The sequence below is a fragment of the Castor canadensis genome, chromosome X (genome assembly GCF_047511655.1).
Source record: "Castor canadensis chromosome X, mCasCan1.hap1v2, whole genome shotgun sequence".
Classification (NCBI taxonomy): Eukaryota; Metazoa; Chordata; class Mammalia; order Rodentia; family Castoridae; genus Castor; species Castor canadensis.
This window is the reverse complement of record NC_133405.1, coordinates 115,824,550-115,847,415: the sequence shown is the minus strand read 5'-3', so window position 1 is coordinate 115,847,415 and position 22,866 is coordinate 115,824,550. Positions and strand designations below refer to the sequence as shown.

The following is a 22,866-nucleotide window of genomic DNA, read 5'->3' as shown; positions in this document are numbered from 1 at the left end:
TAGATATAAACCAATTTATATGAGGATGGTGCCACACATTCTTGCAAAGGGACTTTCAACCACCACAAATTACGAGATAATAGTTTAAATGCTGCAAATTCATCCAGATGACATTAAGTAATAGAAAATGAACTAAGCTATAGCACTGATTCCTGAAGTTCATTTAAATATGATATGATTATTTCACATATCAGTCTAGATAAGAATCTATTCTGTCTTTGACATTTTTTATGAAATGGGATTACACCACATTGTTCAAGCTGTCCTTTAATACCTGGGCTCAAGATCCTCCTACTTTAGCCTCCCCAGTGTCCAGGACTACAAGTGTATGCTAACATGCCCAGATCTATCTCCTTTTTAATAAAAATGCTTATTTCACTCTTTGGTTAGAAGTGTATACTCTCAAATTATTAGGACCATATGTTATGGAACAGAGGGAACAAGCTTTTACCTTCATGGTACTCTGATCAATTATGTGGCAGCTGACTGAAGTTGCTTGATGTCTGTTCTACAACAGAGTTCATCAAGGTGTAGTCCCTGAACCAGAGATAGCATCTCCTGGAAGCTTTCTATAAATGAAAATCCTCAACCTATTCTAAACCTACTAAATGAAAAACTTTGGAGGTGGAGCCCTGGAGTCTTTCAAATGTTTGTTATTTGTGTTTAAGTCTACAAACCACTTTTCCTAGAGGCATTTATATGTATCATAGTCTTTCTTTGAATTGTAATGAGCAACTACGTTTGAAGACCATTCCAATGAAATCTTGCTAGCCTCTGACACCGCACTTCCTTGTAATTCCTTGAGTAATTTAGTTAGCATGGATTCTACATCTTCAAAGTCATCTCTCCCCAGAAATGGCCCAGGTATTGAGAAAATCCCTGGTACTAGCTATAGGATGTAAGTAATATGAAGCCAAAATGAAAGGCCATTTATTCATGTCATCAACATATATATTTATGTACCAAGCCCTAATCACATATGAGAGAAAGATATTATAGAGTCTGAAAGAGAAAATAAGATATTACCACAATAGTATAATAAGTAAGAAAAGAGATCACATGTAACTGAGGAAACTTAGGGTCAACTTTAAGGAAAAATATCTACAGATTTAGCTGCAGATAATCCATAGCCATAGATATTTTTGAGCTACCATAAAGCATGATCAGTGGTGAAGTTTGGAATGGGAAATTTGGTGGCTCTATTCTGCAGAAGGAGTAAGAAATGAATGTGGAGATCATGAGAAATGAGTAGGGCTTGACCTAAAATGGAAATGAAATGCAAACAATTTGTGCCAGTGAATAACTTTGACATTTATTAGTAAAGAAGAAGGGTAAGCAGAACATGTATCTGAAGTTTAGGCATTAAAGAGGTAAGATTGCTTCCTTATTACAATTAAGGTGATATAAAAGCTGAATAACAGAATTTAAAATGGGAAGGAAGCCTGGTATGTTGCAAGTATGTTAAGTGTGAGGTGCATGCTGATGACATCCAAATTAAGGAGTCCAGGATACATGTAGGAATGGGAAAGTGAAGTTTAGGAGAAAGAGAAATAGGACTAGATATCTAAATTAAGGGGCATCTACGCAGAAATGATTACTGATGTTATGGTAGGAAAGGAAATTTTTAATGGAAAGTGGGGTGAGAGAGAAATGAAGTATGCTACAAGAAAAAAAATTTGCAGAATGGCAGCATTTATGGATTGGAAAAGAGATGATCATGGAAGAAAGGGAAATCAGCAGGCAATGTCATGTAAACAAAGGTGATAGCCATCTTGAATTTATCAATATGGTGGATCAGTTGGTTTTACCTCCTCTGATTCCTGAGTATTCTTTCTCAGTGTTCATGTTGATCTGGTTGTTAAAGAATCTTTGAGCCTAGAGAAAACAAAAGACAAAAAGAATGAGCATCTGGCTATGACACAACCCAGGCTTAGGGGAGCTTCAACACTTTGTAGCACTTTGGGGAAAACTGGAGAACAACTTCCCAGAAAGAAAATATTATATACACAAAAAAATACTATAATCCACAGTCTGGCTTAAAAAGAGTCCTCACTTTTGCCTGTGATTCTTGTACTACTGTCAGTAACTCATTTATCCACTAGCAATAAACACTTGCCTCTTCTGTCTCCTACTACAGTGGAAACTACTGACCAATATTGTAAAGGAAGTTTAATATCTTATAGGTAATGCATGTGAGTAGCTAATGAGTGAATAATTAAATATTATCCAATATTGTCTACTGCTTTATTATTTGCTATTTTCTATCATTTCTTACTGAATTGAAGTGTTTACATCAGTAAAAAATATTATTATAAACTTCCTGCTAGTCTATGGTCAAAGCCTGCTGTAGCAAATATAATTTTTATTTCTGGTGACGCTTATTGTATTTTATTTAGAATATGTACAACTATATCTGGGGTAAATAATAAAGGAAATAACAAAATATGCACATTTGGATAATTACTATTTCCTTTTTACTTATTAACATATATTAGTTGTACAGGGGGATTTTATTGTGACATTTACATATGTGCTTACAATATATCTTAATTAGATTAACCTCCATCATTCTCCCTCATCCCCCCTCCACCCCTTCTTAGAACAATTTTAACAAGTTCCATTATTCTATTTTCACACAAATATACAAAGAATACCCACCATATTTGTCCTTAACTCTTTCCATTTACCTTTCCCCCTGCCTACTGCTACCCACCCCCAGACAGGATATGTTTTACCTTCCTGTCCTTCACTTTTTAAGTGTATATTGATCGATCAAGGGATTTCACCTTGGTATTTCACACATGTATATATCATACTTTAATCAGATTAACCCTCTCTATTACTTACTCTTTCTCTATCACCCTGCTACCCTATTATTCAACAGCTTACAGTGCATTGTGTTATATTATCTTCATGCAGATGCATTGTATTTCATTAGTATTTACTAACATTCTCTTTTCCTTTCCCACCTTCCATAGTCCCTCAGATAGACCCAGTAATATGATTAATCATGTTCTCTCTCTCTCTCTTTCTCCTTTCTTAAACTTTTCTTTTTTTCCCTAAAAAAACCCTGCTTTTAAAAAAAGCTTTTCTTCCTATAATGGAGTTGTTTTAACTTTAGGTACATTAAATAGTTTTCTCAGTTTGCCCTGAAAAGTTAAAATCATAAAATAACCTCTAGGCAGCTCAGGATTACCAGACTACTAGAATTAACATACATACATATATATATATATATATATATATATATATATATATATATATATATATATACATATATATATACACACATATATGTGTTTGTATGTGTGTGTGTATCAGTGTGTATCAAAAAATGACTAATGTCTCTGAAGTCAAAAAGAATATCCCAAAGCCATTGAGTGCAATAATAAAAAACATTCCACAAATTTTGATACTTTATACTCTCACAGATTTTAAATTATGTGCCTGATGCAGTTTATTTTATTCTAAAATTTATGAGTTTTTTAATTTAGCATGATCTAATACTTGAGTAATACACTGATAATCATTAGAGAAGAATAATAGAGAGCTAAGGATATTGATATTAGTAGGCTAAAAATATTGAGACTGTTTAAAATTAAGTCAAACTATAAATCCTTATGTTATATTCTAAAAATTAAATCCACAAATAAGAAAGTATTCAAAGTATAAGTGACTTCTGGTACTTACCAAGAATAGCATTGACATTGGTAAGAAAAAAAAAGTATGTGGGGAAGTTTAGACACTAGAGAAATTTGGGAGGCTATGCTAGAAAAGTTAAGATAAAGAGACACATGATAGTAGCCCCCAAGCATTTGAAGAGTTCAAGTGAAAAAAGGAAACAATAAGGAGAAATACCAGATTTTGGTTCTAAGTTTCTTTCATTATATTGTATCATTTGATTCTTGTAGCCAAATTGATTACCATGATGAAAATAATTGTCTATCTTTTATGCATAAACAGAAACCAGTAAAACAACGTATTTTATATAATGATTCTGTTTAAATAATATTCTCAGTCCCCAAATCCAAGAACTGACACTCAGTGAAAAATTAATTATTGCAAGTTTGGTTTTATTTACTCCTCAACAGAATATCAGCACAGTGGTGCATATCTATAATCTCAACTACTTGAGAGGCTGAAGCAGCAGGATTCTTTGAGCCCAAGAGTTAGAGGCCAGCTTGATAACATATTGAAACACTCTCTCAAAAATTTTTCCACAGTTAAGCCAGGTGTAATTTTTCCTCAACAGGGTAAAATGGCCAAAGGCAGGATTGGTTAAATGTAGTACACTAAGAACATACTACTATCCAATTTTATAAGCAATGAATATTTCTTTTGCTCTGTGAATTAAAAATGGTGGAAGTAAGCATTTCTTTTCTTTTTCACTCTACCATCAAGCCACCAAGCTACACCCTACCCATTCTCTCATTATTTTATTGTATTTCTGTTTTTGTTTTGGTGGAACTGGGATTTTAGCTCAGATCCTTGCAATTACTGGTCAAACACTACCACTTAAGCCATGCCCACAGCTCTTTATGTACTTTAGTTATCTTTTCAGATAGGCTGGCAGAGTAGGGCCAACCTTGGACTGTGACTCTCCTACCTCCGACTTCCAAGTAGCTGGGATTTTATGTTTGAGCCACCATGCTCATTACTCTTTGATTTATTCTACTATTTTCACAACAGTGAAAATCAAAATGTAACACCTTATATCTCCAAGCTAGTTCCAGAATAGTTGGTATTACTGAATACTTAATGAAAGGTAATGAAAATATCTTTTTTTATTTTCCAGGAGTGGGAAATTTAAAGATGTTTATGAAAAATGATTATTTTCATGTCCTATTGTTTTCTTTGTACAGTAGTGACTTCAACTTTACCCTGTAATGTTTTGACAGACAATAAAGATTATGATGCCTATCTGTCATACACGAAAGTAGATCCTGACCAGTGGAATCAAGAGACTGGGGAAGAAGAACGTTTTGCCCTTGAAATTCTACCTGATATGCTTGAAAAGCATTATGGATATAAACTGTTTATACCAGATAGAGATTTAATACCAACTGGAAGTAAGTTAATGTTTTCATTTGCATATTTGTTTGCATATTAGTGTGTCTGTATAGTCATTAATTTTTAATTTTTTTGCAGAAAGGGGTTTGAACTCAAAGCCTCACACTTGCTAGCCAGGTGCTCTATCACTTGAGCCATTCTGCCAGCCCTTAGTCATTACTTTTTAATGTAGAATTTTAATTTTGGTTACTTCAAAAATTGTACCTGAGTTTCCCAAGAAGGAAATGTCTTTGTGTATTCATGTGAAATTTAAATTCTGACACCCCAGAGAAGATACTTCATTATTCTATGAAGCATCTTATTTTACAAGTCTTGATATTCAAAGAAATCAAATAAAATAGTTGTATGTGGGAAAAATATTTATAATAACATGAGAAGAAAAGTCCAAATTCATTTAAAATGACCATCTTCTTGAGGTGTTACCCAATAAGAAGCAATTCTCATTTAATGTGTGAAGATCTATAAATAATCAGTTCATTCATTCTGATACATTCTTGTCTCTTTGTAGCATACATTGAAGATGTGGCAAGATGTGTAGATCAAAGCAAGCGACTCATTATTGTCATGACCCCAAATTACGTAGTTAGAAGGGGCTGGAGCATCTTTGAACTGGAGACCAGACTTCGAAACATGCTTGTGACTGGAGAAATTAAAGTGATACTAATTGAATGCAGTGAACTACGGGGAATTATGAACTACCAGGAGGTGGAGGCTCTCAAGCACACCATCAAGCTCCTGACGGTTATTAAATGGCATGGACCAAAATGCAATAAGTTGAACTCTAAGTTCTGGAAACGCTTACAGTATGAAATGCCTTTTAAGAGGATAGAACCCATTACACACGAGCAGGCTTTAGATGTCAGTGAGCAGGGGCCTTTTGGAGAGCTGCAGACTGTCTCGGCTATTTCTATGGCTGCGGCCACCTCCACAGCTCTAGCCACTGCCCATCCAGATCTCCGTTCTACCTTTCACAACACTTACCATTCACAAATGCGTCAGAAACACTACTATCGAAGCTATGAGTACGACGTACCTCCTACTGGCACTCTGCCTCTTACCTCCATAGGAAATCAGCATACCTACTGTAACATCCCTATGACACTCATCAACGGGCAGCGGCCACAAACAAAGTCAAGCAGGGAGCAGAATCCAGATGAGGCCCACACAAACAGTGCCATCCTGCCACTGTTGCCAAGGGAGACCAGTATATCCAGTGTGATTTGGTGACAGAAAAGCAAGGGACATCCTGTCCCTGGGAGTTTGAGTGGAATCTGCAGTCCAGTGCCTGGAACTAAATCCTCGACTGCTGCTGTTAAAAACATGCATTACAATCTTTAGAACACGAGGAAAAACAGGGTCTTGTACATATGTTTTTTGGAATTTCTTTGTAGCATCAGTGTCTTCCTGTTTTACCATGTCTCTTACCATTACATTTTTTTGACTTTGTTTTATATGTCATTGGAATTTGTAAATTTACATTTTTTTTAAAGAAGAGACTGATGTATAGATAGAAAACCTTTTTTTGCTTCACTAGTTTAGTTTTAGAGTGAGTTTTTAATTTCCTTTTAAAATTTTATTTTGCTTTTAACATTTCCTTGGGGTGCTTGGACAAATCTATCCGATGGGACAAGGAGCACTGAATCCTCTCTCCAATTCTGCAATTCTGTCTAGGACCATGTGGGCCACGTTGGCCTTCAGAGATCAGTGTGACAAGTGTCAGTTGGAAGTGAGAGAGAGAAAGAGAGAGAGAGAGAGAGAGAGAGAGAGAGAGAGAGAGAGACTTGTTCATAGAAGGGCCTGCAAGTCAGAGCCCTGAATCTCTTCCTTGTCTCACCTCATTCCCCATCTCTACCCTTCTAATGGCAGCATGATATGTAAACTCTGCAGAGGGGTGGGGATGGGTCTAACTGTCTTAACATTTAATTCACTGCTCTTCAGAATACACTCTAGACCCAAAGGTGTGCTAGTCACTTGACAGTGACCACTACAGAGTGCTAAGAAAAGAAGATCAAGGGCATGAAAATGGGGGAGAGTGGTGTTTCTGTTTTTTAAATGAGTTGATGTACCCTTATATATATATATATATATATAAATATATATAAAACAACAAAACAAACAAAAAAACAAAAAAATGAAAAAAACAACAAAAAAATCAAGCCCTATATTTGATCACTTCCTGGAAAGGCATGAATGTGTTTGTGACTGTTTTTGTTTAATATTCTACTTTCTCTTTTCCCTCTATAATTTTTCTACAAATGAGATTATGTGCAAATGCCAGGCTAGTTAACTCAAAAGGGTGAATCAAGGCAAGTAAAATGAAATTTACATTGAAGGCTTCCAAACCAAAGGGAAGAACAGGATGAATCATCAAATATGTTTTGTCACCTTGTATATTATACAAAGTGTTATTTTCTGAAGAGTCAACAGAAAATCTGTAAAATTTATCGTGGGGTCCCCTTGTGTTTAAATGTTAACTCATTTATATTTACTTTTCAAGGCTACATTCAGAAGTAAGTGTCTGGTTTCAGTTTGTGAACATAAGCAACACTTATTAATATCAGGGTATTTAAAAAAGAACTCAAGAGGTCAAACATATGAATAACAACAGAGATCAGTACTTTCAAAATAGACATTACACAATATAGTTTTTAAAATAGATCAGAAAGTATTTAAAATAATTAATTTTTCTGTATAAATAATTTAATTTTAACTCTATGATTCTATCTTTCAGAAACAGAAAACCGATGCTCCCAGGAAATTCACCACTTACCACTTAGCTTTACGTTTGAAATCAGTGACATAGCAGCTAATTCATGTTCATGTTAAGAATGATCCAAAATCAATCACAAAGGAAGCTGAAGAAGGCAAAGTTGTTAAAAGAAAATATTACCTATGTAGATTTTAGTTTTGAGAAATCAATGTGACAAAAACACTGATAATAGAACTTAATACATTAATTTAGCAATTCATTTTAGGAAATTCCTTTCCAGTCATCATTTGTGGGCTTGTGTAGTGACTATTGTATGTTTGCTTTATTCTTACCACCATATAATGGGGAAACAATTCTAAAGTTTGGGCCAAAATACCAAGGTGTGAGTTGGCCATGGAAAAGGAAAAGCGAAAACTGCAGTAGAGTTCATTGGGGAGGGCAAGCTAGAATTGCAAATGTATGAGAGATGAGCACAAAACCCTTTTGGAACAATGCAAAGTTCTCAGTATCTGGATGACAAGGCAAAGGAGCCTTGGGATGTGCATTGATTTTTATTTGCTAGAAAAAAGTGTTTACTTCCCCGACAACTTGCCTGGGTCCTTCTCTACAATCTGTTTTTATTCCTGTGCTCCCCTTGGATCGGTGTCACATTTTCACAAACCAGAACTGAAGCAGCAAGGACACATAAAACATAAGATCAGCTTTGCATATTGGGTTATTTTCAGAAACTGAGAAGGCCATTGTTTACTTTGTACTATGGACACCTGTCAGGGACTGGTGGCAGTGAACCTCATTGGACTGGACTCCAGACTCCCCCAGTGCTCAGAAAACTGTAAATGTTGCAATGGCCTTGTTTATTTCTTTTTAATTTTTTTTAACTTTTAAGTGCACGATGGAAGCGTGGAATAAATGTAGAGGAAGTAATCAGACCACAGTCATATTTTAGGCATCCATAGGTGTTAATTTAGCTGCATTGGGCGTACATTTTTTGTTCTATTTTTAGTGTAGATTTAAGCACTTTGAATAGCATGATTCAGGGGTTGATGGGTAATATTTGATATTCTCACAACTTAAGAAACTTTTTTTCCTCTAATGCTTTGTCATATTTAAAAATGAAATAAATGCAAAAGAAGCTATCTATGACTTTAGAAACATTCCTCCCAGGTATTCCTCTATCAGCTCCATATGAGAACAAATGAAGGAAACTGTCATGTGTTCACATGCTCTATGTTTAACAAAAGTTCTGTTAGAACTGAAAATAAAATGAGAAAATTTGTATTTCCCCTAGTGCTTAGGTTTCATCCTTCTCTTTTGTCAGTGGGGTTCTGGGGATAAGAATATTCTAGCTGTAAAAACACATTAAAAAAATGTGAATATGTTAGCCAAGCTGGGGGAGAGAATGGACTTCCAGACTTGGACATGTGTGATGTTTGGTATTGCCTGTTTTTCATCAATCGCCGCTTGAGCTCTGAATGATACATTATGGATTCAAAAGTCCATCTGGTTCTTTAGTGTATAAGCGTCTTACGCTTTTTTCTGGTGCTCAAATCTTTGATTATTTAATTTGTACCCCATCCTTAGGTCTTCTATGGGCAGAGAAGACACTTGTATGCTGTGTAGCCAGCTGATTTACGTTTAGATCAATTCTATAAAATAAACTCAAGACATGATGAATTAAGATAATTGAACTTACTGTATTCCTATAGCTAAGCACCTGATTGTTTAGTCAACCATTTAGTGATTATTGTTTTCTTCATAGTATATGTATTTGGACCCTACCAACTTAATCTTGAATATGTAGATACTGGTTTTTCCATATTTCATTGTTATTATGTATTTTATAACAAGAGCAAATGTTAACTGAGAGCTAACCCCTAAAATCTAAGTAAGCTTTGATTATCCTAGAATAGTCATTAACTTTTTCAGATACCATTTATGTAAATTGAGATTACCATTTCTAGGAAAGCACTCATTCGTACATTTGTGAACTATTTTCTGATTCTAGAATGATACCCTAGTACTCCTTTTTTAAGGAATATTTTTTAAATCTTGTGCTTAATTTCTTCTTTTTTTGTTTATTTATTTTTGAGACAGGGTTTTACTATGTATCCCAGGCTGGCCTCAAACTCAGAATCCTGCCTCAGCCTCCCAAGTGCTGGGATTACAGGCCTGTAATCCACACCTAGCAACTTCTTCTTTTGTAAAATTTATTTTGGTTTATATTATTAGTCCCAGAAAGAAAGTTTATTGAAATTCAACGAACATTGACATTATACAAGTGGAATGTCTGAATGGAACTAAGAGAATACACAGATAGGGAAGAGGAAAAACCCTTATCTTCTCTGATCTGAACTTGGTTAAACATTAATACCATTATTGATATAGGTGATAAATATTATTAAATAGGCTAGAAATCCCACCTACAGACCCATATTCCCTATTGTGGAAAAGTTTTTCTAACAGTATATAATAGTTATTACAAAGAGATGATGATACAACTACACTCACTAAAAGAAGCTTGTTAATGGAAGCAGAGGCTATTCCTTGCCATATCACGAATTCCTCCCACTTAATTGTTCTAAACAAAGAAAGTAACCAACAGTTAAATTTTGATTATTCTTAATAATACACCATAAACTCCAGTTCAAAGATACCTGGATCTATAAAAAGGATTAAAGGAAATAATGACTTCCCTGAAGATAAATTTGGGTGTGAGTCTCAAGGTATCTGTCACCGAAAAAGCTACTGATGTTTGGCTGTAGAGGATATTTCTCATAAACTGATATTCAAATAAAACCACATATCTTGCAGAGGCTATTGTGCCTGTCATTCCTTACCTTCATTCATGAAAATTCAGGAGATGATTATTATTCTTCTAATAGAGGCAATTCATTTTCCAAAATGGCCCACCTTTGTGGGAAATGTATAATGCAGAAAAATTTCATATGATGACAAATAACTCATGCCCATATAAATGAGCATTGGTTATTATTATTGGGGCAGTTTTATTCATTTCTTCACCCATTCAACAGAGTTTGGGGGGAATGCAAAATCGTGCAGTTTGGCAATGATGCTTTATTTCATTAAACTTCTTTTTGATCTATGTTCATCAGGTTACCTACAACCAAACTAAGAACTCACATAGTATAGAAAGAGAAGGAACAACAATTTGACATATTTTTCCAAAAGGACCCAGTTTTATGCAAAGTTTTAGAATTTTTATATATTTGAGTTTTACCAGTTAAGCTTTTTGCCAGTTTTATGAACTAAATTATGACTTTGGAACAATATAAACAATTTTGAAGGTAAACTAAAGTAAGGTAGTGGCTATTTAAAGTTGCACTTTTTACTTGTGATTGGGGCAAAGTGAAAGTTAATCCTATGTTAATTGAAATACTGTAACAAGGAACTGTAAATCTGGCTCAACTTGAATAAAGTAAGGAAATGATGCTGCTGCTGCTGCTGATGATGAGAGTTAATCCTAAACCTAATCTTATGTGCCTTGGCATCACCAAAATTCAGTCACATCCATAGAAAATGCCCAGACTTAGAACTCAGTTCTAATCTGCTATTGAGTATCATTTCTTCTGTCCAAGCTCAGAACACAAAACATCTCCCCTTATAAACAAGATATACATATGTCATATATATCTTATATATATATATATATGTGTGTGTGTGTGTGTGTGTGTGTATGTATGTGTGTGTGTGTATAAATTGCTTCTGCTCATTAGCAAATTTTCCTCTAAATAGCTTCTGGGTCCATGTACAAACTTGTGTTTCTGAATTTTTAATTAAAGGAAGTAAAGTAAGGTACTTTTTTTTTCTGATTACACTTCATTCATGCATCTCCCAGGGTCTGTAAGTCTGAAAAGTATTCTACTTCTAACAAAAGCAATCACTCTAAAAAGATCATTACACTGTGTTCCCTCTATTACAAATGAATCAAATCCAAAAGACTGCACATGAACTTCAGAGTACTACATGTAATATCAATGTTGTGTAAATTTCAATTTTCATAATCCAGATAACATTAAGTTTCAAAGGGCATGCTGTGTCATTTTTTAAAAGATTTAATGTGAAATGACATTATTACATAATGCATGAATATGTGGCAAAGTAATATGGATCTACCTTTATTAGTCAATGAGAGATTAAATTTGGAGAGATCAGATGCAAGTGTTTTAGATTAATTTTCAACTGGGAGAAAAACATCTTCATGTTAGGTTACATGGGCAGTTGTCCATAGTCCTTGCAGTATATGCTTCTGCTAACTAGAATCCCTAGTGTATTCTTTCCACCAAAGTAGTGGAGGTATGTTCATATAATCTGCTATTGAATTACAAAAACATTTACATTTTCAGAGTTTGAGGGAACCCAAATAGGAAAGTGGATTTAGTCATTTTCCTCTGCTGGTGTTCAAGTCATATTTTAAACTCAGACACTCTCAGATCTGTTCAACAATCAGTAAAAAGTGCATTTTACATAGTATTTTCCTTTAGTTTTGCTTACCCACTTTTGATTTTGTATAATCTAGAATGTATGCAACTCATGCGTAGGTAATGGAGGCGCTCCTTTTTTTCTTAGAATATTTACGATTATATATTTGGTTTCGCTTTGACTAGCAATAGGAAAATAGACAAATACAAGTGTAATAATGAGAAATTTTAAACTCGAACTATAATTTGTGTTTTATAGTCATTTCATAAGTCTGTTGCTCTCTATGAGTATGCTCTCTATATATCCTGTAAAAATAAATTTATATGTTACATAGAAAGTCAAGAAATTAAATTATTTATTAAGCTACAAATGTTTCTTCTGATTTCTATCTGATCATAGATGAAAATAAATTAAACAATGTGTTGTTGGAACATATGTAAGTATGTTTATTAACTGCTAACTCTTTTATACTTTTTCTTCCCTCTCTGTTTATGTCTATGTAAGTTTATAATTCTAAGACCTAATTCGTACTGTGGTTGTGAAGAAAGAGAGTTAAGAAATATCTAATTGCCCAGGACAAAAGGGAAAGAAAAACCTTGTTAAAAACCCAAGTTCACTTATTATCCCTTTTTTTTCTTCAGTGCTAGATATGGAGAGGTCTGAATCACTAATTCAATCATTTAAAAGTTGTTATCACATTAATGGTCTTTTCAAGGTTAGATTGCACATTTTTCCTTCATAAAATTCTTTGAGAAGCAGAAATGAAAGAAATGTTAACATGTGAGTTTTTCTTTGCTGATTCTCTTTCTTCTTTTCCCCTATTTTATTCCTTTCTTTTTAAGGTACTATTCATATAATGACCTTAAAATATAGTCCCCTCAGGTAATATTTTAGTGACCAGGATCTTTAATCATCTTGTTTTTCTACTCTGTTTGCATGTACTTATAGTGCACGGTCATTTCTAAAGGGAAATGTCTTTGGCCTTATTTTTCATTTCAAGTTTAAGATAAATAGCCTTATTATTTATTAATTTTTTAGGGGGAAGGAGTGCTGGTAAATCTCTACATCACAAACATAACAAGGCAACAACTATGATCCTCTTAAAATGAATTGGCCATTTAAGCAGAATTCTTATCATAGGAGGACAGCCTTTTAAGAAACACTTGTCAATGCTAAGTGATGTCATCATAAAGATATAAGTAATACCTTCAAAAAATACTATATGTTATTTTAGGGTGGATTTCCAAGTAATCAACACAATTAAAATTTCATAAAATCATTTATACCTCAGTAAGATTTTTAAATGTGAGAAAATAACCCCTATTGAAAAAGCAAAATGTTATAAGGATTATTATTCAGTGTATAATTTTCATACTATATTTTAAATTGTGAATCATAGACTCTGATATATTATTGAAAATAACAGGAGAAAACGCTACAGTTAATGAATATTTGGGATTACCTGTGATTTCAGACATACATAAATTCTCAGTAATTTTCAGTTATATTCATATTGCTGCCAGATTGTTAAAATACTGACAGTAATAAAATATCTTCCTTATTTCTAGAGAATTGACCAAATATCAGATGTATATTTGCAGGCAAAATAGAAATGGAGAATGAGGCTACTATTTAGAGAATTAAAATAATAGTCCCAGAATCATTCATTCCTATGGGATTTTTAGCACTCATGTATGGCCTATAAGAGATATTCAAACAATTCCTTAATTAATCTTGAATTTTCAATCAATGCTTAATGTCCAGTGATACTGATAAAAGGCAATGTAAGAAATGCAGAATCCCATTTTGTGTACAAGAAGGCAAGGTAAGTTTCTAGAGGACAGAGAACACCTCAATTTGATCAATAGTTTAGCTAATTGTTTGCCCAAATTAGAACTTTCTTCTCTATGAATTTAAGAGTTTTATATATTAATTATACAAAGGGGTTTCATTATGATATTTCCATACATGTATATAATATACTTAGATAATAGTCAATTCCTCTATTACTATTACCCCCTCTTTGTTTTAAAATAATTTTTAATGGCTTTCATTCAAATTAAAATTGTTTTTGGCAGTATTGGGGTTTGAACTCAGGGCCTCAGGCTTGTTAGGCAGGAATTCTTACCACTTGACAAATTAGAAATTTTTATCCTCATTGATGTGTCAGTTTAATTTTGAATGTGCACAGAGGGCAACTCTTATTTGAACACTTCTGCATTTGATTTAAAATTTGTCAGGCCTTAAAAAAAATAAAAGTACCATGTAAAACCCAAGACTTTATGGATACTGTTTATAGTTTCACTTTTATGTTAGAATGATTATTTATACCTACATGATTTAAATTAAAACATAGGTAAATAATAATCTGGGAAAAGTGACATATGTCAAAAATCATTAAGACTTTGTAAATGACTGGTTTATGAAAAACTGCTGTAGCTATCAATTTTCCAACCTTTGGCCAAAAATTAAACAAACTAGCATACACTGACACAAGCTAAAACACACTTAAAATCAGAGAACAGAAGAGCATACCAAAAGCCTATATAAGTAATAAAGAGAACTATTTATAATGAAAATCAATAACTGGTTCAAATTAAACAAGGAAAGATTCTAGATCTCATATTTTTTTTTTTGCCATAAAGAACTACTGAGAATTATGGACTTGAATGGAAACAAGAGCTCAGAATGCAAATCATTCCTTAGGTGGTCTCAGGCCAAACCATTTTTCAGCAAAATTTTCCTAAATGAAATATGAAATTGATTGCTAAGTAGTATAATGTATGAATAGAAGTAATGATTATTTTGTGTTTGATATTGTGACATAAACATTTGGTGAGTGGAAAAATGGTCTTTCATAGCATCCTTCTAAGATAACTGTTAGGAATAGTTCAAAGTCACGAGTACAATTAGAGTCATCCAAGAGGATTTTTTTTTTACAAAGCCCCAATATCCAAGAGATTGAAATAAAACTAGCTAGTTTGGAGTTTGCCCACAATGTTAGTATTTTCTTAGTAAACTTGCTAGATAATTCTAGAGGAAAACCAGAATTGAAAACCATAGGAGGCAAACAAATAGATCTTGAATTTTAGGCTTCAAAAGAATTTCCTGGAAACCTTGTTAATTGTGAAAATTCAGGGCTGGGGATGAATATCAGAGGTAGAGTGCATACTTAGCACATACAAAACCCTAGGTTCAATCTCTAGCACCAAAAATATAAAAAGTAAATTAAGACTCAATTCCAATAAGACTGGAGTTCTGCCCAAAACTTATCATCATCATCATCTTCACCATCATTGTTATTACAATAGTGGTGTTTGAACTCAGGGCTTCATGCTTGCTAGGAAGGTGTTCTACTATTTGAGTCACACCTCCAGCCCCCAAAACTTTATTAGGTAACAAGCTTTATAGGTGATTCTGATGTGGAAGCACACCAAACACTTTTTGAGAAACAGAGGTATAGAATTTGATGTTTCTGTCATTACAAAAGCTGTCACTCTTTGGCATACAAAATTAAAGATTACAGCAGATGAATGTCAACATAAATTGAATCTTACTTTTAAAATAATTCCTTCCAAATTGTGACAGCAAAATTCACAATACAAATTCCTGATTAAAAAAACCCGAACCATAGAAAATTATACTTTATTAGTCAATAACTGGAAAAGAACAGAAACAAAGAGAGAATTAGTCAAGAAATTTGAGTTCAGCATTGCCACAAGTAATTGTACCAAACAAATTGTAACAAAAAAGTAAGCTAGTTAACAGTTAAATGTTAGTTAAAAACACACTGTCCTTCTAAAAGAATTCTGAAATATTGCTAAATCTGTTTATATTTATAAAGGATGACAAATAAAACTAGATAGCAATACCAGGGACATTGGTTGGGAAAATAAAAATACGAATATAATCCTATTTTTAGTTATACTCAATTCACAATTATTCTTCCTCAAGTTAATCAATTCCATCAAAAGATTAACTCTACTGAAGTTTTCCATATGTTCTTTAGCATAAGATAACTTGTAGAGCCAGGGATGGTGGTGCATGGCTGTAACCCCATCAACCCAGAAAATAAGACAGGAGGATCTGGAATTTGAGGCAAGATTCTGTAAAAAAGAAAAGGAAAAACAAGAATAACTGCTATCATTTGTTAAAGCAGAGATTCCCGACTCACTCTCCTAAACAACTTAACTCTAAAAATTTGTGGGTGGATTTTGGGTTATTTATTTATTTATTTATTTATTGACAGAATCTCACTATGTAGCCCCAGCTAGCCTCAAGCTCACTATTCTCATTTCAGTGCTTGGATTACAGATGTGAACCACCATACCTGGCACCCAGGATACTTTTCATGATCATGAAATTTGGAGAACTACTATTCTAGTGACTGGTATAAAGTACAAAAGTATGTTCATACAGAACCAATGTATTTAGTTAATTCCATGTGAGATGATAAGTTGATTGCATCAGCTCACATTATTTCAGCACAACGACAAACTATACACAATGACAGGCTAGTTCTTTTATTTCCCCTCTCAGCCTCATATTGTGACAATCTAATTCCAGTCACATATATTTACCACACTAGGATAATTTCTATCTCTATGCCCCCTGTATTACCAGAAACGACTCCTAGTGCTGAGGTTGCTAACTTTTGTTTTGTAAGAAGAATGCATTATTTGATATAATATTCTCATAAAAATAATTTCAATGGTCCTAAGTGTTTATGTCAATGACATGGCCCTTGTTCATTAAGAGAAAGTATTTTTATACAATTTCATAGAGTAGCCACATCAAAGAGTTTCTGGCAGGCTAGAGGCATGGCTCAAAAGGTAGAACACTTACATAGCAAATGTTAGGGCCTGAGTTCAAACTCCAGCACCAAACAATAAAAACAAAAAAGTTCCTGAAGCATTGGTTTTAAAGTTATAAAAATTTCACTCGTATCTTAGTGACTTTCATAGTAAATGTCAGGCTTTTTTTTTTTTTAACGATTTAGGGGTTTATAATATTAGAGCATCTCAAAAATAATATGCAACAGTAAATTTTATTGGGTGCAATATAACCTTTGAATTTCTATATTAGACTAAAAGAGACATTCTGAAGCTAAGTATACCAATTTAGTTTCAGAATGTATTCCGGACAACAGCTGTGACAATGAGAAAAACTTACTTAGTGTGCTTAATTTGTGCACATGTATACACACATGTATAATGTATACACGTGCTGAAATTAGAAACATACACTATCAATCCATTCACATGAGTTTAATCAATATATGTGCTACTTTTAACAGCTATGAGTTCACGAGGTAATTAACTCCATTGGAAAATTACCCAGTGATCTCTTTTGCACAGGCTAAAAATAAACACCTAGCTTTTGGTTGACCCATATTTTCTTTAAGGACATGCATTTTATCTTAAAAGAGATTCATATTCCTTTTCCCATAAAAATTCTGTGATTGTCTCCATTTCTTACTTTTTCCATTACATGGCAGCACTGAATTATTTATTTATAGAGAACAAGGGAGATATTGCACTCAGCAACTATCACAAGAAAAACCTGTGAAAGCACCAAAGTTATTACCATGGGTTTCCTATCTTTTCGTTGATTTAATTTTTCCATGGCTGTGAAATAACTTATTTTTCAGAATCCATTTAAATTACATTCTTTGCAAATAACATGTCCTCAGCAGAGCTTAACTTTAGAAATACAGTTACTGATAAGATTTTTTTTAGTTTTCTCTTTACAGACTCCGTGCCATCACTGAAGTGAAATAGAAACACAATAAAATTAAGTAAATTTCCAACTGACGATTTTATGACTACTGCACGTTATAGTCTGCGCCAGGAGGTGACCTTGTATTCATAGTTATCTTCAAAACAGACATCTGAATAACTTGCCGTGTATCTCCACGAGAATACTGGACACGGGGTGAGAAATCACAGGAAGGGGAAAGCAGATTTCTGCTGGTGTACCATTGGAGAAGTGTACTTTTATATTGATAATTTTAAAGATAACTATGGCTTATTAATAAGACTATGTAGCTGATTGTAGCAAATATATCTAGCATTTTGTAATTTCATTTTTGGAGGGAAGAAAATCAGTCATTAAATATGAACAGTGCATATGTTAGCAATAGAGACAGTGATTTTTTAACTTTGATTGCACTTGCCTTAATTTTTTTCCAAAAATAAATTATATATACATATATAAACAAATATAGATAATTTGGTTGAAGAACATTGTTTGGAAATAGGCAAGTTCTGCACTGATTATACTTTTTTACATAATTTAATGCTTAATGGAAAATATATTTGCCAGAGATTCATGTAAAGAGTATATGAGCACATGATAGCAGTTTGTATAAGCACAAGATGGTCTGTGTTTAGATTAAAAATTAACAATGATAACTTTGCTGTGACTGCTTTAAATTTCAAAAAGTTGGATGTTTAAAGGTACATTTACTACTTGCATAAGAATATTTTTGTATAATATTGAAAAAGGTTTAAAATGGAGTGTTTTAAAAATGCTTTATGAAGTATAACTTTCAGAGAAAATAAACAGGGTATATGTCCAGCTTGTAAAATGTTTTCTTTTAAGGTTACTCTTTCACTGGTTAAATGCAAGGATGATGACTTGAAATACATTTTTTGTGAACTGAACAATAACAAAAACCAAAATAAAGCAATGTGAATAAGTTGTATGAAAACTTGTTTTAATCAGTGCCAATATATCCTGAAAACAAAAAAGATCTATTTTAGTGAGTATAATGTTAGAAATAATTATCAATGTGGTGTATCATTTAATACATGAACATATATTCATAATTATTACAAGAAAGTATAAAACTATTTTGTCTTTGAGAGAAATCATATTCTTCCTGCTCCATTCTAAAATAATATTTGTTTTCTGATATAAAGAACAATATAAGTATTGCTTTTCTAAATATACTAAATAATTTTAAGTAGGTTCTATAAACTATTTCTAATGAAGAAAAAGCATAAAAACTGAAGAAATAGCATTCTTCACTTGGGACAAAACTTGGGAATAGAAAACTATAAAACAAATCACAATTTTTAGATATGAGACACTGTACTGAAGCACTGTGGGATGTGAAAAAAGTAATGAACTAATATAATATAGATTTGTTTTTTTAAGTTTGTAAAACATTTCTTCCAAGAGGCCAAAGGCATTAAAATAAAAACCTAATTTCTTATATATCAAAGATGTTTCTATATCCATGGTAAGTATTACTGCTTTTTAATGATACAGTTATTCCATATTTTGAACATCTGTATAAAAGTTTATAGCTATTACTGTAACAGGTCATGCCCAGAGGAAATGCCAAATTCAAGAATGAGTGGATACAGTTGCTCAAAATACTATCATAGGCATTTATTTGGATAATCATAAAAGCAGTTAGATCAACAATGAAAAACTAGCCCATACAAATTGACCCTTATGTCACTCACCTCACTTCCAATTGTCCCACAGAGCATCACAGAATTAAATATATTGTTACCTTTTGATTGTTTTTCTTATAATTCATCAAGAATTTGACTAACCTAACAATGTAGAGTCCTCTTCTTTGCTCTATCTCTCTCTAATCTGTATCTTAAAAACTAAGTAAGAAATTAGAAATTTACCTTAAACACACACACACATACATGCATGCACACACATTGTATTTTTCCCCTTCTTCTAATATTCTGAGCTTTCTAGCTTTAGCATTAGTGGTTTACCACATAAATGCTTTCTCAGGTCTGAATTGTGGTTATAGAAATAAATCTTTCTATGCTTCTGTCAACAGATGAAGGGAGTCACCTCAGAGAAGGACTCTGTATGTAGCACTTAATTAATCCTCCATGGTTAAGGGTCTGAAAATCCAACCTTGAATTTTCTGAGCCCCTATTAAGAGATCTATTAAGAGATCAAGGAATGAGCACTCTGTCTTGCACAAACTCATGCTAATCAGGCATTTAACACACTACCTTCAAAACAAATGACAATTATTAATAGTGATCAGGAAGACCAAAATGTTCTTCTTACCTTGTAGAAAAGTGAAGTCATAGTCACAAGTACATTTGGGAAATGTGGAATCATAACGAGAAAAGTTAATAGAAAGTATTTAGTTTCAAGTATGATAAGATGTCTATCTCCAACACTGAGATATAATTTCTTTTCTAGGTTTCTATTCTGGGAATTTTCTTCCTTATACAGAGCTAGAAAGACAGACAAATTCTGTCTGCTGATGTTTTCTTACTCTGGTCACAGATGCCCCACCGTCTTGTTAAATAGTACAGCTTTAGATATGACTATATTGCCATGTCTGGTTCCCCCTGCCTAGGATATGAATGCTAACAAAGCTTCATAGTTGTCCATTCATAAATCTCTGCCTGTCCTAGGAGCTCTCCTTAAGCACTTAGTCTACTTTCAGGCTTGGAAGAAAACCATAGTCTTCAACTTTTGAGACCCATGTTTTTTCGTCTTAAATAAGTTTAGTCTACCATTAGGATCTTTCAGTTTGACCCGATGATATTTAGCAATTGAATTAAACATTGTAGGCCTCTTTAAAAGTAGGAATAAAGAACACCAGAGAAATGTTCGTAGAGCTTGGTCTTTTGTAGACCTTCCTTAAAAATTATGTTTGCTAAAGTTGTTCATCTGCTAAATTAACCATATGGAAGTTCTAGCAGGGACAACAAGACAAAGCAAAGAGCAAACAAGTAGGTTAGCCTAAGTCTAGAGATTTTGAGCATGTTATGTGACTTCTTTTATTCCTGAATTTCACAACTGAAAAAAGTAGAACCTTATATGAAGGTAAGTTGTAAGAGTTCCTTGCTTGCTTCATTCATTCATTCATTCATTAAAGACAGTCATTGTTCTAGGTGTTGGGGACATACTGGCATGTCAAATAGATGATATTCCTCACTATGGGTCTTACCATGGGTCTTACCATGGGTCTTACTGTCTGCAGAGGGTAACACCAAAGAGAAGTACCAGAAATAAGGAGAACACTTCATATAGTTATACATGAAATGACAATGTAAATGGGAGTAAATAACTACCCATGTGGGTTAATTGACATAGAATAAGAATGAAGGGCTACTGGGAATAAAATGAAAGCTGAATTTGGAATCAAGAGAAAGGGAGGCTGCCCCCTTCTCTTTTGGCTAGGAGAAGGTCTGCCCTCAACAACTGTTTAGTTCAAGAGACCAATTAATACAAAGACTTTGAGGCAAGAATAAGGTCAGAATTTTTTGGGGAGGGTACACAGGGCTCTGCACTTCCTAGGCAAGTACCCTATCACTTGTAACATACCTCCAGCCCCCCCAAAAGAGGTCAGAAAAGGAGGAAGAAAATAAAAGGAAGAAAAGGAGGGTATGTGGAGGAGACATATATCTACATCTATACTATCTAGCTAGCTAGCTAGCTATTTCTGTCTATTTCTAGCTAGCTAGGTCACTATAACATATCACATTAATAGATGCTAAATGAAAGGTAGCTAGTATTAATGAAAGTAGGTTAGGGTTCAGATTAGAAAGTTTGGTTGCTTATGAAAATGTAATAGTATCTTTTGATTCCACCTTTTTCCCCAAAACATGCTTGAATTGTAATTTGTCACTTATGTTCAGGAAGGTCTTTAACAGCTTGCAGTGAAGAGCAATTTTCCTCACATGTCTAAGTATTTCATCAAATCAGCTAAAAGGAAAATAAAATCAAACCAAAACATCCACTCAGCATATGGACTTGATGTGCTATAACAGAACCATGGGTTAGTCAGGGTCTATATGATTCTTAGGGTTAGGGGCAGCAGAAGACCAAAGATGACTGTGTTGTAATGCCAACCTTTGAACTAATAGTCTCACCTCACACTTCTGTAAAATGTGTAAGGAAAGATTTGGGATGGAGAGACTTTGCAAAGCCTGAGGGCAAGTATTGACTTAGTTCTCTATTGCTCTATAGCAAACAACTCCAAAAGTGAGTAGCTTACAACCACTACCATTTTATTATCTCTCATATGAACTAAGTAGGATCAGTTGGAGTCTGCTGGGCAGTTCTTCTTCTGGTCTCTCTTAGTGTCTGTTGTGCAGTTGTGGTGATATTAGAGGTGTGGATGGTGTTCTGCGGAGGCCAAACTGGGAGGCTAGGATGGCTGTGCCTCTCTCTCCACGTAGTTTGGAGCCTCTGCTCTCAATCTGAACCCTCTACCAGTTCTCTCTATGTGATCTTTCCAGCTTATTATTAGACTACTTATATGGCAGCTTGAGTTTCCCAATAGTGCAACAGTGAAAACTGGCAGCCCTTTTTAGGGTTCAGCACAACTCTCACCACATTCCACTGATCAAAGTGAATCAAGTCAGAAGTAGCTTAGATTCATTGTGGCAGGGGGTAACACAAGTACCTGAATTCTGGAAGGCATAGTTCATGCTTACTATCTTTCATGATTGGCTACCACAGAATCAATGAAAAAGATAAAATGTGTGGGGCCAAATCTTCTATTTAGAAACTGGCTCATGACCCACTGCATGGAACCCTGAAGAGTTGGTATTTTAGAGACAGGAAGTCCACAGCAGCCTTCAGCATCTTAGCAAACTGCCTAATCTCAAATATTCGATATTACTCCAAATTAAAACACACAC

General features: G+C 33.8%; 1 protein-coding gene across 4 annotated transcripts in view; it reads left to right on the top strand.

Moving 5' to 3' along the window:
- Positions 1-19,012, top strand: part of Il1rapl1 (interleukin 1 receptor accessory protein like 1) — a 1,357,677-nt gene extending 1,338,665 nt beyond the window's left edge. For 3 of the 4 annotated variants that reach the window (XM_074063978.1, XM_074063976.1, XM_074063979.1), the window contains 2 exons: positions 4,899-5,069; positions 5,579-19,012. In XM_074063978.1, coding sequence (XP_073920079.1) covers positions 4,899-5,069; positions 5,579-6,297 — 890 coding nt within the window. In that variant the 3' untranslated portion in view covers positions 6,298-19,012. The remainder of the gene's footprint in view (positions 1-4,898; positions 5,070-5,578) is intronic. The other variant, XM_074063977.1, reaches the window with a different exon arrangement.
- The last annotated feature ends 3,854 nt before the right edge of the window (positions 19,013-22,866 follow it).